Below are 14,668 nucleotides of genomic sequence, written 5' to 3' on the forward strand. Positions count from 1 at the left end.
TGGTGCAGTTTTACTGCTCTGGCTGTGAGCTGGAAAGAGCTCTGGGCATTACATGGATGCCTCTTGCACAACATGTTGCTATCCTTTAGTAAAATGCTTTGATTTACTGACAAGTCTTTCCAAAAGCAAAAACATTTTTAAAACCCTACCCAACAGAACCCTGGGACAAGTTTCCAGGGAACCCAGGACATGTGCAAAGGACAGGGAGGTGTTACCTATGCAGGTTTATACCTATTCTACTTTTAGTTTGTTTTACCCCACCAGACCTTTCCTTCAGTGAGTCATCCTTTACTAGAATGACTCACTGAAGTAAGGTCAGTGAGCTCCTCATGCTCTGATTGAAGGACAGGGGGTATTTTGTAAAGCAGTTGAACTTGCAAGAGCACAAAGCCAAGTCCAGTGAGACTTTGCTCTGCAATTGCTAAGGTACTTTTGAAAAATTTCCATTTACTGTATCCACGGTCCAATTAAGTCATAGGGAATTTCCCCGTGGTCTCCTATAGGCTTTGGATTAAGGCTAAGTTGTGTGAGCAAAGTTGCTATAAAATATTTTTAAGAGTTACATATCAAAACCTGCTATGAGAAAGCTCAGGAAGTTTTTCACTTAAGAAATTAAAGTTTGATTGAACAACTCAGTTCAATAAATGACAATGTTGTTGAATATAACTGGAAATAGCACTGAGAGCTCATGAAGCAGGAAATTCCATCAGAAGAAAGGAAGGGAGGTAGCCCCTCACCTGAGGGAGCTCACCATGGGTCTGGGCTCTGGCTCTGGCCCTGGAAACATCAGGCCAACTCATGGAGGGCTCTCACTGAGGCAAAACTGAGCTCGGAGCCTGCGCTGCTGTGAGAGAGATTGTGAGGTTTGATTCTACCAGGAGAGATAAGCTGGAAGCAATATTGACATAGGCTGGCTAATCAGGAAAAACCCGGTGCTAGCAATGCAATCAGGGACACAAATCTGTTCCTCGGTAAGACCAGAGCTAAAGGAAAACGTGTATCAGCCAGCAGAGCACTTAGTGATGAAAGATGATTTAATAAAAGACTGAATTCATTATCCTGCAAGGGCAGGAAATAAGTCCCGTGATAACGGATATTAAACTGATACTACACTGCTCCCAACTGAAAGCTGGTTCTGTCGGCACTTGCTTTGTTTTGCTTGTTCCCCATTTTACTTGAAACAGAGAAGTCTGTAAATAAAATGCCCAACCCACAAATTCACTCCTGTGTAGGTCAGGGTAAGTTACAGTCCACGTTACATAGATGTGGAGCATTATCAGCACTTGGCAATGTTATAATTTCATTCATCTCACGCCTTTTTCCTTTAAGGAGCTGAGATCCGAGGTAGAGCTGGAGGTCTTAGGGGATACAGAAGGGCTCAATCTCTCCTTCACAGCCATCTGTAACAATGGGACCTTTTTTCCACATCAGAGGAAATGCTCTCATGTGAAGGTGGGAGACACAGTAAGTAAAAAATGAATTCTCAAAATACATGAAGTCCAGGGAATTTAGGACACTGAAATAGAAAGTGTGCTCTTTATCAAATAATCTTCCTCCACACAAGTTACAAAAAATCCTGGCGGTATCTAAGACCCTCTTGTTCTGTCCTCTGCATGTGCTTCCAGACCACCCTGCAGAGCTACATGTGCTGCAGCTCTGAACAGCCACTGATTTCTCTTCCAGGTCTCTTTCAATGTGACAGTCAGCCTCTCCTCTTGCAAAAAAACCAGAAAGCATATTGTGATAAAACCAGTGGGGCTGAGTGACACACTGGAAATGGAGATTAATCCCCAATGCAGCTGCAACTGCCAGCCAAAGGCCGAGATGAACAGCCCGAAATGCAACCAAGGGAGAGGCTCGTTCGAGTGCGGGGTGTGTATCTGCAGCCCGGGGTACGTGGGGCCCCGCTGCGAATGTGACGAGAGCTCCCTGGGCACCAGCTCCTGCAAGGGCTCAGCTGAGCAGAGCCAGAGCTCCTGTGGTGGGAGAGGCGACTGCTACTGTGGGCGCTGCGTCTGCCACCCGTCCCCCTATGGCAAAGTGTACGGGCCACGCTGCGAGTGTGACGACTTCTCCTGCGTCAGACACAGAGGGCTCCAGTGTAGCGGTACGGTCCTTTTGCTGCTTGTTGTAGCTTCTGCATGTTAGAGCTTTATTGTCTTGCTCTCAACTATGAGCTTAGGAATCTATATTTTCATCATATATTCAGTTGCAATCAATTCTGTATGAAGTCTGATTTACTGTTTCTGAATGATCTTTAGACTTAAAACAAGAAACAACTTTCCACACTGTTTTCAAATTTAAAAATGTGACACCATTCACCAATCCATCAGTAGCCTAATTTAGCATGACTTTACTGGTGAATATCTGCTACCATCACACTGTGTCAGACTTTTAATGGCTGTAGACAAGTGTAGCTCCAAGGAAGTTTAGGTAAGTATATTAACATACATTGGTGTTAGCCACTGTACAATTTCACTCTGACATAGTTATCACAGCATACTAATCTCAATTAATAACTTTTAGGATAATTCTGATATCTGCATAATTTTAACCCAGTAACCTCCTTCATTCTTTGTCCTAGTAAGATAGAGTCAGAATTTGGGAACTTGTATTTATATATATATTTTTTTAAAAAAAGAAAATTTTATTTTTTTTTATTTTTTTTTTTCTTTCCTGTGATGTACCATTATAAATCGTAAGTTATTCTATTGAAAGAATGGAAATAGCATTAAACTGGCAGGAACCAGCAATGAGATTGTGCTGAATAGATAGGCTGAAATTATGCTGCTTTAAATGAAGGAGGGTTTACCCATTAGGTTGCGCACTGTCAAGGGATAAGATCTCCTTCACTTCACTCCAGTGAAGTGAATGAAGTTGCACTGGTTCACAGCCAATCTAAGCAAAAATTTCATCTTCTGGCTTAAAAGTGAAAATGCTGGGGGAGGAAGAGGGATGTTTAAGAATGAGAAGAGTTGGAGAGGGGAAAATATCTGCTATGAAGAATGATTTTAAAGGCCATAATTGAGATTTTTATTAAGAAAATTATTTGATAAATTTAATAAATGTTTTTTCTAGGCAATGGTGACTGTGATTGTGGGGAATGCATCTGCCACAGTGGATGGACTGGTGAATACTGTAATTGCACAACAGACACCAGCGCCTGCATTGCTGAGGATGGGACACTGTGCAGTGGGAGAGGCGAATGCATCTGTGGGTCCTGTACTTGCACCCATCCAGGGGCTTCAGGCCAAACATGTGAAAAATGCCCTCTCTGTGGTGACCCCTGCAGTTCCAGGAGGTAATATGCTGGTTTTATGCCGCTGTTTGTATGGTCAAGGTGTCTATTTCCCATCCTGCCTCAGCAGCGTGCTTACTGGTGCTACTGTAGTTTGGGTTTACAGACCAGAAACCGGGAGCTTCTTTGCCCTTTGGGAAGGGTAGATGTAACTTGTACATCAACCATTTATCAGCATTACTCTTGTACAAAAGAACTTTATGGAAAAGAATCCAATCACCTTCAAGTAACACAAGTAAAACATCACATTTCCACTGCTGTCCCTGGGTGTACAACTAATCAGAATGGTAGTCTTTTCTTATCACATTGGACAAAAACAGATGAACCTCCTTCCAGTACACAGTAGAGAATTAAAACATCCCAGCATAGCTGCTACAGCAAAAATAAGGACTTATAGAAAAGCTTTGCATTTGTATTACTGTTCTCAGGCATACAAATTAATAAGGTCATACTGTCTGCTCAAGCTTTACACATCTGCAAATTCACAGGCCAAATTCAGTTAAGCTTGACTGAATTAAAGAGACCCCACTATGATAAACTAGGTCAAAGTCTGGGGATTAAATCAGTGAGTAGCTGTATGTCATGTATAAGTTGATGATAAATTGATTGTAAATGGTAAAGTGTCTTCTGTTCACCAAACACACAAAATTTGTGCAGCCTTCTGGCTGTGATGCATGATGTATGCTACGGTGCATGACAGGAAAAGCAACCAAAAATACATGTGACACAAAGGTGACCAGTCTAAGTACACCCATGCTTATGCTTGTGTTACACAAGCTTTTGCAGGGCTAAAATCAGTTCAAAATGAGCAGGCTTCAGTAGAAATGTAAGCTAGAAGTTGAATTGGGCTTTGCAGAATATATGTCATTAACTACCTGGGTTTTGCTTGCTGAGCATTAGGTTAGTGTATGTTGCATTAATGTTTCATGACGACGTCATGTCTACTTATTCAGAGTTGAGGCCCATTTCTTTTCCATACCAGCTCTCCACCACTCTGTTTTCATACCTGTCATTGCAGTTTGCACTATATTTGAGATGAGAAGCTCTTCTGTGGCATGTGATTTAATCATCATGTATGTTAGTGCTAAATTTGACCTACAAACCCAAGCTAAACAGTTTATTCAAAACTTTAAGTAAAGTATAGAACTGTTCTAAACATGAAGGATAATGTTGCTGCTTTGCTCTGCCCAGTTTGGCAGAGAATAAGAAATATAAAGTCACAGGTTGGGCACTAAATTAGCCTATTTAAACGTGTATATTGTATGCGGTGTTGGGTCTTTTCTCTCTGTTGCGGTCACTTCCCTTGTTGAAATGCAGGCAGGAAATGCTAAAAGAGGGAGAACATTGGAAATACCGGGGTAGAGTAATAGAAAGAGCTGAAAGACCAAGTCAGAGGGGATTGAGATGAATGGCTAGGCAGCTGAGAAAGAGTGGTAGTGTGAGAAACATGGCAAATATGACAAAAACCACCACCAACACTGCATTTGTCTCCATGAGATAGAGGCTATCCCATTACCCACTTGCTTTTACTATTCACCATCTTCAGAGTGAGTGAGAAGGTCATCTCCATCTTGTGAAGATAATCTCAGCCTCCTCAGCATATTCCCATGGATATATGTAACTCAGTGCAAGAGGAGATGGCCAGGGGTTTTTTTGATGTCTTGTTGAAGTTCTCTTTTCTTTTCTTTAAGCAGTCAGTCCTTCAGGCTGCTTCTCAGAATCTCAGCCCCTCCATCTGGCTGAAGCTATTTGTGAAGTATAAGCAATACACATCTTGCGTCAAAAATTTTCGTTTATGAATTCTGTTTGTTTTTTCCTCTTTCCATGAATAAACTCTGGATTTATTAAAATCTTCATTGAATTTCTGGGAAGATTTTCAGAGACTTCTAAAGGAATGGGTTTAGACTCTGTTTTAAATAATATTTTCCGATAAATTGCATTAGTGTAATTAGGATCTAAGTAAGTAATTCCTGAGACAGGTAATCACATTCAAGAGACATCTGTTGAGACACCTGAATAGTGCTCATCTGATAGGCATTCCTTTGGCTTGTATTTAGTGTGAGCTTAGTTCAGAATATATTTTTTTTTAAATTAATATTTTGTGTGAGTAACCCCATGTCTTTGATAGACCTACATGAATAATGTTGCCTGGGGTTCTGTCTGGTAGCTAATAAGCTGGAAATGAAGAGAGGACAAGAGAGAGCTTATCCACAATACCTTTATTCAGGTGGGGTGGATGATTTGGGTTGGTTTTGTTCTTTTTTTTTTTTTGATGGCAATACCTATCATATTTCTGAGAACTACAGTATCCATAGCACAAGACCTTTTGTTAAGCTTCTTTTTAAAATGCAGATGCATGCACATCGGCTTTTGTATTGGTTCTTTGTGACAGGCAGAGATTGATGAGCTGCTGAATTATTTTCCACAGGAGCTGTGTGGAGTGTCACTTGGCTTCTGATGACAAGTCACCAGGAGAATGCGGTGAAAAATGCAAATTGGTTGATGCAACTGTCAGCACTGCAGAGGGTTTGTAGACTCAATCTTCCTTTTCTGTGTGTGTGTGATTAGTGATGCTTCCCACTTTCTGTAATTTTATATTTGAAAGTAGCCTGCTGTGGAATTATATTAGGGATCGTAAGGCAATTGCTGTCTGTCTATGGTTCCTCTATGGTAAGTAGGAAATGTAGATCAGGGCTGGTATTATCCCTCTGGGTTAATTACCTCATTGGATCATGCCTACTTTATAAGCAGTTTATGTGAGAAAGGATAGAAGTTAATAAATACCAGTCCCTGTAAATCAGAGGCTGATGAAAGCCGCTGAGGTTAAGTCAGCCTGCACCAAGAGTTCCAGTGTGCCTTCTTTTACCATAAAATACAAATCGTGACTCCAGTCCTTATACACACTCCTGATTACAGTCAGCAACTGACACAGCCCTTTTACCTGTGCCAAAGACATTCTGCTTCTTCTCATGTTTTCTTGAGACATTCCTGGTATCCTAAAGGCTAAGTACATCTTTCAGTTGCTTGTAATTCAAAACTGCACTCCATCAATAGGAATTTCTGGAATAGGAATTAACCTTGAACAAAATAGTACTCACATAAAACAAAAATAACATTAAATTAAATACTGCATCAAAGTCTTTATCTTTTCTGCAGAGGAATGTGCTTGCCTGTACAGTAGGCAGTCTGTATTTATTCTAATGGCAACTCTAACCCCAATCCTATGGCAAAATGCAATTGTTAGGTGAGGCAGGACATAGACACATTATAGCTGCACCACGTATGTAAAAATCAGCATTAAATCAGATAAATGTAAAAGTTAGGATGACAATGCAGAATGCTGTATGCGCATCTAAGGATTGTGCCTGCAAACTTTTGGAAGCCCATCCGGAGCTGCACACATGCAGAAATTTCACTGATACACATCTTTCCAACAAAGCTACACCTTTTGTTTTTGATGACATTACTCCATAATGTAGAGCTCAAAAGTTGCAAATATTGCCCTTGTATGGAAAACTAATTCTAATTTTGTATTTTTATTACAATTATTATTATGATTTGCCTTTCTAGATATCAGTATTTACTTATAAATATTAAAAAATATTTTACAAGCTCAAAAACCATAAGGGCGCTTTTATGGTATCTCCGTAGTTACTAAAGTTTTCAGGTTCCTATTGCCAGATGGCAGGTATTTGTAGCTAGGAATAGATAAGACATTCTGCTTTCAAATATAATGAAAACTAATCAGGAGCAGGAACAGTCACTTATATGGCTCTGCTCATACACAAAGAGGTATTTCATTTTTTTCATGTCTTGTACTTCCTTCATTGGGACTGTTAGCTACTTCTTTAGATTTAAAAGTTATTTTCAGCAGTTACAGCAACTGCTGTAGTGAAGGCTGAATGACTGTTCCCACCCCAACCCTTCCAGGAAAAAAAAAAAGGCTGTTCCAAATGCTTGTGTAATAGCACAAGAGTTCGGTTTTGGCATGGAGGCAGCTTCGTTAAGAAGTCCCGAGGGGAAAAAAAAATCTTGAAAACATTAATTTTAAAAAATTCCAAAATTTTTGGAAGTTGTATAACTAGACCACCACATAACATTTAAGATAGATTATTAAGCAACTTCATATGGTAGCATACTGCTTTCTTCTGCTTAATTTCAGTTTATTTAATGCTCCAATGCTTTTCGAAAACTAGAAATAGCTCTAGGTTAAATAAAATATACGCGCTTAAAGATTTACTTTCTCTCTTACATGCGTGTGTTGCAACACAATGACTGGCACTGTGGAGCAATAAAAAAGCGCAGGCTTCACATTTCCCTGTTTCCTGGGAATACCTGTTTTAGCCTCTGAGCTGTTGCCTTTCGCCTCCTGGTTTTCGGTTCCATGGGTGCCGGGATTCTCCCGCTGCTCCCACCAGTTGCCTCGCCGGGGACCCAGGAGGGCAGGGGTGGCGTCTCAGCGCTGGGGGTGCTGATGGCTTCACATTTACTGGGCTCATCCCCACACAGGCATCGCCTTTGAATATTTGCTTTGATCCATTTTGAATATTAAATCAGGCTAATCCCCGCTTTGCCAGATGGGTGTAAGAGGAGCCCTTGCTGCTCCACTCACTACCCAGGAGGAACAATTTGCGATTCCTAAAGAGCGGCTCGTGCCACCATCCGGGCCAGAGGGCACCAGGCTGTTCCTGCCACAAGCCCAACAGGGACAGTTACACTGTTCTTGCAGAAACACGGTGTTCTTTCTACCCCATAGTGTCGACACCACACAGATTCCCAGTGCAGCCAGTAAGTGGATGCTGGGGCCCAAAAATTCTCTATATCAGTGCTGCTCTGTTGTTCTGAGTCAAAGTGAGATGGAACTGTTCAAAGAAAGAATTTCGTTGCGCAAAAGACAAACAAGAAAGGGCATAATGTCATTTATGTATTTTTTTGTTTAATGTTTTATCTAAGTATCTGTTAGGAAACAGTCTTTCACACTTCAAGGCTCCAGCTTGCCATGGTTACCCAATTCTTCTTCCAGTGTGACTCCAGTGATTTCAAATATCATTGAAATTAATGTAATTAGACTGCAGGCAGAAGTGGGAAAAATATAATGATCCACTGCAGAATGCAGAAAATTACAGAGGTGTAAATTATAGAAGTTTACTTACCTAAGCAAATTTTTGTGCTGATGAACTGAAAATAATCCATGCAGTAGTCTTTCTTAGCAATCTGTCATCCTAAAAATAACATCAGAGAAATAAAAATACTAAGAGTAAGCTGGGTTCTGAATAGCTTGAACTAGCATCTTTGCTTTCATTTCTACATCCTTGCACATAATCAGATTTCTGTTCCACTTGGTCTCAAATTGCGACATTAAACTACAAAATAGAATTTAAAAATAGCTAATATAATTGTAGTATTGCCTTCGGGATGTTGTTTGAAATATGCCTGCAAGCTTTTCTCTGCCTTCAGGATTACTAGCAGCTACCATTTTCTTTAAAAAAAAAAAAAAAAAAAAGCAAAGTAGTATTCTTTGGATCTGCTTACTTAAAAGAGTTGGGAAACAGCAAATATTGCAAAACTAGTCAGAGTGTTACTGGAATTGTGACCTGGCAATGAGTTCCATTCATTCAGTACATTAAATCTGCACTTTGTGGCCCTTCTAACTAAACCAAATCCTGTTAAATCAGCAAGCCTTGTCTGCCTGTCACCTTGGTGGATGACACCATTGCTCTGCCACCAAGGACAGGTAACAAGTTATATGCAAGATTATCACAAATCAAGAGCACATTTCCGTTAAAATCCAACCAGATGTGACTCTCTTGTTATAACAAGCAGAGCAAAGGACTGTAGGGTACTCAACTATTTATACTTTAATATTTTCTATGGTGTTTAATACTGTTTACTTTAAAACTAAACCTTATTATAATAAGCAATATGAAAAAAAAGAGCACTTATTTCTTTATGTACCATAAGTTTCTTTAAAATCCATATTCCTGTCTGATTCCTACCTTATATTTCATTACTTTCATATTAAAGTTTGAGAACTTAGTATTATAAGCACAGTTGCTTACGAAATTTCAGTAAGAGTTTTGAATAGGTAAGAAATAATGAAGAGTCACAATATATTTTTAAAGAAATGTTTGAGAAGCTTACTGTTTTTCCTTACCTCTAAAAATAAAACCTAAGTAGTTTTTCTAAAAGTGTATTGAAATGCATACCTAGATTTCCAATGTTATTCAAATCACAGGTTACATGGAAACATAGTAAGTGTTCAGTCCCAGAGGTATTATTGCACACAGTTTTGAGGTCAGATATTTTGGCTCTGCAAAAGTATTGTTTTGTGCCAATCTCCATTTAATGGAAAGACAAACAATGGGGCCAGACTGTCAGGTCACTTTTTAACCGCTTCCCCTTGAATAATATTATGAAGATTCCAGAATTGCAATTTTCTATTATTAATCTATATTTACTGTTGCAACACTGGATACACTAATATTTGTGAGGGCTATTGTGGAATAAATAAATGGCAGCCCTTTTAACAGTATCTGTTGCTGTTTGATGTATGTATATCTACTTCTGAAATATAATTGAAACATGGCAGGAGTAGCTGTAAGCCAAAGAGAACATGCTGTTTACTTTGTCCTGCAATCAGGGACTATTACATTTCCTGGACAGCTGACGGTTAAGCATCTTGGAAACACTTCCAATTAATTGAAATTCACAGTACACCAGGTTAATAAGGTACACTAGACTGTCAGTGCAGATTGACAACACCTGGATCTGTTATTCAGGAAAATAAAAAACAAAGCTTGGGTTGGAAAAAAGTCATTAAATTTAGTAGAAATTCCGAGGGTATTTCTGCTTTCATCATTCACTCCTTACCATCCACAGATGAGGTTGTGACAAACATGATGCCAGCAGTCTCTTTTGTGATTACATGTTAAATTTCATTTGATCTGATGAATGACTTTTTTCCCTCCTTCTTCAGCTTATGCAGAGGATAAATCCATTCCCTGCTCTTTGCAGGGGGAAAATGAATGTATAACCACATTTCTACTGGCTATGGATGAACAGGGAAGGACAGTCATTCATAGCATAGAACAGAAAGGTAAGCAGTGAATATTGCTTTTTTTATATGAAATGTGATTTAAAAACACAGGCAGGGTGAGCTACCTAGAAGCTGAGGTCTTTTAAGCAGCACTGGACCTCCTTGTGTTTGCAGCTTTCCTCTGCCCAGCCAAAAGAGCACATCCTCTAGTACTTATTTGCTGTGGTAGTAAAATAAATACTTGGCATTTCAGGAAAGATGGGCAGAATGATTCCCAGGCTGCAAGAGTAAGTTAATTTTTCTAAAGCTCTGTGCAATTCTAAGGTGAAGATACCAAATGTTATTTGCATTTAATAAGAAACCTATAATTCACTTTGAAAATACATCTATTTCATAGATGGACAAATATCTAAAAGACTATCTGATTGGGTACACCTGATGAAATTCCCAAATATAATTGTGTTTAATGTGGCAGTATCATTAAGTTCTGTATGTTTTGCATAGCTAAAAAATATTCAACAGATCTCTTTAAATCCTTTCATTTAACATTGCTTCTTTATTTACTGTTATTTCAGTACTGATTTTTCATTGAAGTTCCTAATTATGTAGGGCAGGAGAGCACAGAGCTGCCACTTTTCAGCTGCCGTTTAGTTTCCAGGCAGTAAAAATGTTTGGTGTGGTTTTGTTTGTTTGTTTGGGGTTTTTTTTGTTGTTCATTTGTTCGGCTTTTGTTTTGACACATCCAGTGTCTCAGTGCAGTGTTAGTTATGTTTTAGGGAAAGCCACACAGATTCGTAACCTCATTCTGTTGGCACAAAAGGCATTTATTTTGTTCACCCTTTGTGTAACCTTTCTCTAGCATACATGTGAGAATGGAAGTGATTTCACTGTGCAAAAGAAGCACCTTCTACCTTAAGATCAGTAGTCTGGTTTTGTATAGGTGACTCTTACAGCAAACGTGGTTGTAACAAAGCTAGTACTAAAGAAGTAGATCTCTTTGTAAACTACACTCCTGAGGCTCAATAATTTAAGGCTAGGATTTTTTCTTTATTAAATAGATTTATTATGCATTTAAAAAAAAAAAAAGGTGAAAGAATTATTTTGAGGAAAGCACGGTTCATTAAATGCTATGCAGTGAGTGGCCCTCCCACAACTCTACAATAACCAGCTGTCACCTGCTGTTCTGCTCCTGGCCTTTGAAACTATTGTACTGTGGTGGCTGTGATGCATGTGAATGTAACTGATATAAGAACAGCAAAACTGCTCAAAAAATTGATTTCATTTATGGAACTGAAGTTAAGACACCAGCAGTAGCCCGGGCGTTAATCCACTGCTCAAACCAGACACCCCCATGACATCAAGAAAAAAGTAATGTGAAATACAATCACGTAAGCCAAATAAGACTGAAATTAAATTTTCAATGTCCTTAAGCCACAAATGAGCAGAAAATTTTCTAAAATAGCAGCATTCACTAACTTTCATGAGCAATACTTTTTAATATTAAAATAATAAAACTTCTTAGTGTTTTGGCAAAGTAAAAACTTCCATTTTAATTTTGACTCACTGAAATACTGCATGATAAAATTTATTGCAGAACTTGAAATGCAAAATTCCTTCAAATTGTTCAGTCCAGTATTTTCAACAAGTCTAATGGATTTTTCCCCATTGTTTTCATGAATGAAATGCAGTTTCTTCTATTTTCTCAATATCATTGGTGACTTTACCCTGGTATAGATCTCACTAGAATCTTTTCTTCTGCAACACACTGAATCTCAGATAATTGAAGTGGAGCTTCAGCCATAACATTGTAAAATTCATATTCTTGTCAACTCAGCCCTGTTTTTCAGAATTATATTGGCACAGATTTGAAAATAATTTTCTAACTTTTCTCCTCAGAATCCTGGTGTGTATCCAGTAGCTGCTAATTGACATGGTAAAAGAGAACTAGAAGAAGCTGACAATTTTTTTTTAACACTGTCATGTAACGTTTTTCAGCCAGTTTCACAAACCCTTTAGCAAGCTAGAAGGAGAAAATAACATGGACATGAAGGAAAAGACATTTGCAGCTCACAGCAAATGAGAAGTCCAACATGCCTCTTGACTGTTTTTAATTGCCTACAATTTATTGATTAGATATCCACAGTCATGATTGCTTTCGTTTCCACAGATTGCCCACAGCTTCCAAATATCCCAATGATAATGGTGGGTGTCACCCTTGCTATCCTTCTCATTGGCATTGTTTTACTTTGTATTTGGAAATTACTGGTGTCAGTTCAAGACCGAAAAGAGGTGGCCAAGTTTGAAGCAGAAAAGTCAAAAGTTAAATGGCAAACGGTACGTGAAATGCGTTGATTTTTATATGAGATTCTTCAATTTGGTTGCATGATGCAAACTGCCTTTAAAATTCTGTGTCTTGGTTTTGTTCTTTTAAACTGATAGATTTTACTGGTAGGTTTTCGCTACATTTAGTATTCTATGAAGAAAAAATTATGGGATGTAAAAGAGCTAGAGTTCATACATAGCTATATGCATGTAAATGCATATAGATAACATTTTTTTCATTGGTTGTTTTTAATTATTATCTTGCCTTTGATTAATCTTAGCAAAGTTGTTCACTGCCTATGTAATTGTCAGTGATGTACCTCTCTTCCCTTCCCTGTTTTGGAAAAGAGATATTATTGATGACATCTGTCATGATGAGAATTCACACACAGATGAGCAATGAATGTCCAAAACGTAGGTAAAAGGACAGAGAAGTTCAGGCCTTATCTTCTATCTAGAGCTTGCAGATGCCTATGCAAGCTTATACCATATGTTCCCTTTTCTTCTTTCCTTTCTGCTCCTGGCTTTTTTGCTGTCCTGCAAAAATTTTACAACTTCTGAGGCTCTTTGAAAAAAAGCATGTTGAGTAAGCATCTCTAGTGGGTGTCGGATGGACGGGTGATATGCTGTTGTTCACCCAGCTCTGTTCTCGTACAAAGCCCTGTGACTGCAACATTTCTGCAATAATGAACACTGCTGGCCTTTCAGCTTTATAGATGGGAAAAATAAGTTACTTACAGGCAAGGCCCCTTGAGAATGTTTTCTTAATCCTTTGGGAGAGCTTCATATGGGAAAAGGGAAGGGAAGGATACACTTGATAGAAGCATTTTGATTTTCTTTTCTGTCACAAGAGGAAATGATAGGAAGTGAATGATGAGAGGCCAGGATTAAAAGCCCAAGGTGGGACTTGCTGTTTTCCCAACACATGGCAGTCTGTGTGGCTGAAGCAAGAGGACCATAACAAGTCACATCTCACTGCTGAGACACTACCTGTGCTTTCAGAATGGTCCAACCACAACATATGATACACAAATTATATTGGACATATTTGATAGAGTATTATTCAACAATGTGCATTACCTTAATCTGGAAGGCAGGTGTGAAGGGAAGTGTGTTCCTGATCCTAGACTCATTTGTGCTGCTTTGTATAGACCAGTCTGAATTTCAGTTGTTTGGGATATGAGTGGGCTGCTGAAGGCTATTCTAAAATGATCAAAGGTATAAAACTACTGTACAAAGAATAGACCAGAAGTCCTCACTAGGGAAAAGAAACAATGGGAGGAGGGTAGGTTACTGGTCTATAAATTATGCCTGGGGAAATTTAAGATGGGATGTTTGTTTATTGACTTGTCCCATACAAGCACAGTGAGACAGCAGGCTCCAAAGAAGCCAAAGGACATCATTACACAATGGTTGCCTGAGGCTTGCAATATATCCAAAAGATATTTTGGATCATAAAAGTTTGCATGGATTCAGAATGTCTATAGACAAATCTATAGGAATAGGTCATCCCCTCTGACTTGGGAGATTTGTGAAATTTGTGTCAGCTTTTCCAGAGACATCCTGCATCACCCACTGTTGCGAACACGTTACTGGCCCAAGTATCTCATGAAGTAGAGCACAAATCATCTTCTGCACACAGGGGAGCAGAGTGGTACTAGCTGGTGCACATACAAGGCAGTGGTGTGCAGCTGCATCTGCTTGCAGATGATGCAATAGCAAGATGAGTTAAACATTGCATGACTCCCATTTCTTCTTTTTTTCTTTTCTTTTTCTTTTTTTTTTTATTTTTTTTTTTTTTTATTTTTAGGAAACAAATCCACTGTACAGAGGCTCAACAACCACTTTTAAAAATGTAACTTACAAGAACCAAGAAAAGCAAAATGGGACCATGGCTGCAGATTTCTATTAGCACATCTGACACTACAAACTTATTTTTTCTGGCAGCAGGAAATCTAAAACCACTTGTTTCTTCTCAGCTAATTTTGTGACGTTTGCACGTTGCAGTGGTA

At 38.9% G+C, this 14,668-nt stretch overlaps 1 protein-coding gene across 2 annotated transcripts in view; it reads left to right on the forward strand.

The window, feature by feature from the left end:
- The window catches only part of ITGB6 (integrin subunit beta 6), a gene marked incomplete at its 5' end in the record, with an annotated part of 30,061 nt that extends 15,393 nt beyond the window's left edge, over positions 1-14,668 (forward strand). Inside the window, 7 exons of one of the 2 annotated variants that reach the window (XM_080347011.1) lie at positions 1,330-1,464; positions 1,684-2,107; positions 3,079-3,301; positions 5,727-5,824; positions 10,275-10,394; positions 12,502-12,668; positions 14,467-14,668. In XM_080347011.1, the coding sequence (XP_080203137.1) occupies positions 1,330-1,464; positions 1,684-2,107; positions 3,079-3,301; positions 5,727-5,824; positions 10,275-10,394; positions 12,502-12,668; positions 14,467-14,568 (1,269 nt within the window). In that variant the 3' untranslated portion in view covers positions 14,569-14,668. The remainder of the gene's footprint in view (positions 1-1,329; positions 1,465-1,683; positions 2,108-3,078; positions 3,302-5,726; positions 5,825-10,274; positions 10,395-12,501; positions 12,669-14,466) is intronic. The other variant, XM_080347012.1, reaches the window with a different exon arrangement.

Source organism: Nesoenas mayeri (genome assembly GCF_963082525.1).
Source record: "Nesoenas mayeri genome assembly, chromosome: 6".
NCBI classification, from domain to species: domain Eukaryota; kingdom Metazoa; phylum Chordata; class Aves; order Columbiformes; family Columbidae; genus Nesoenas; species Nesoenas mayeri.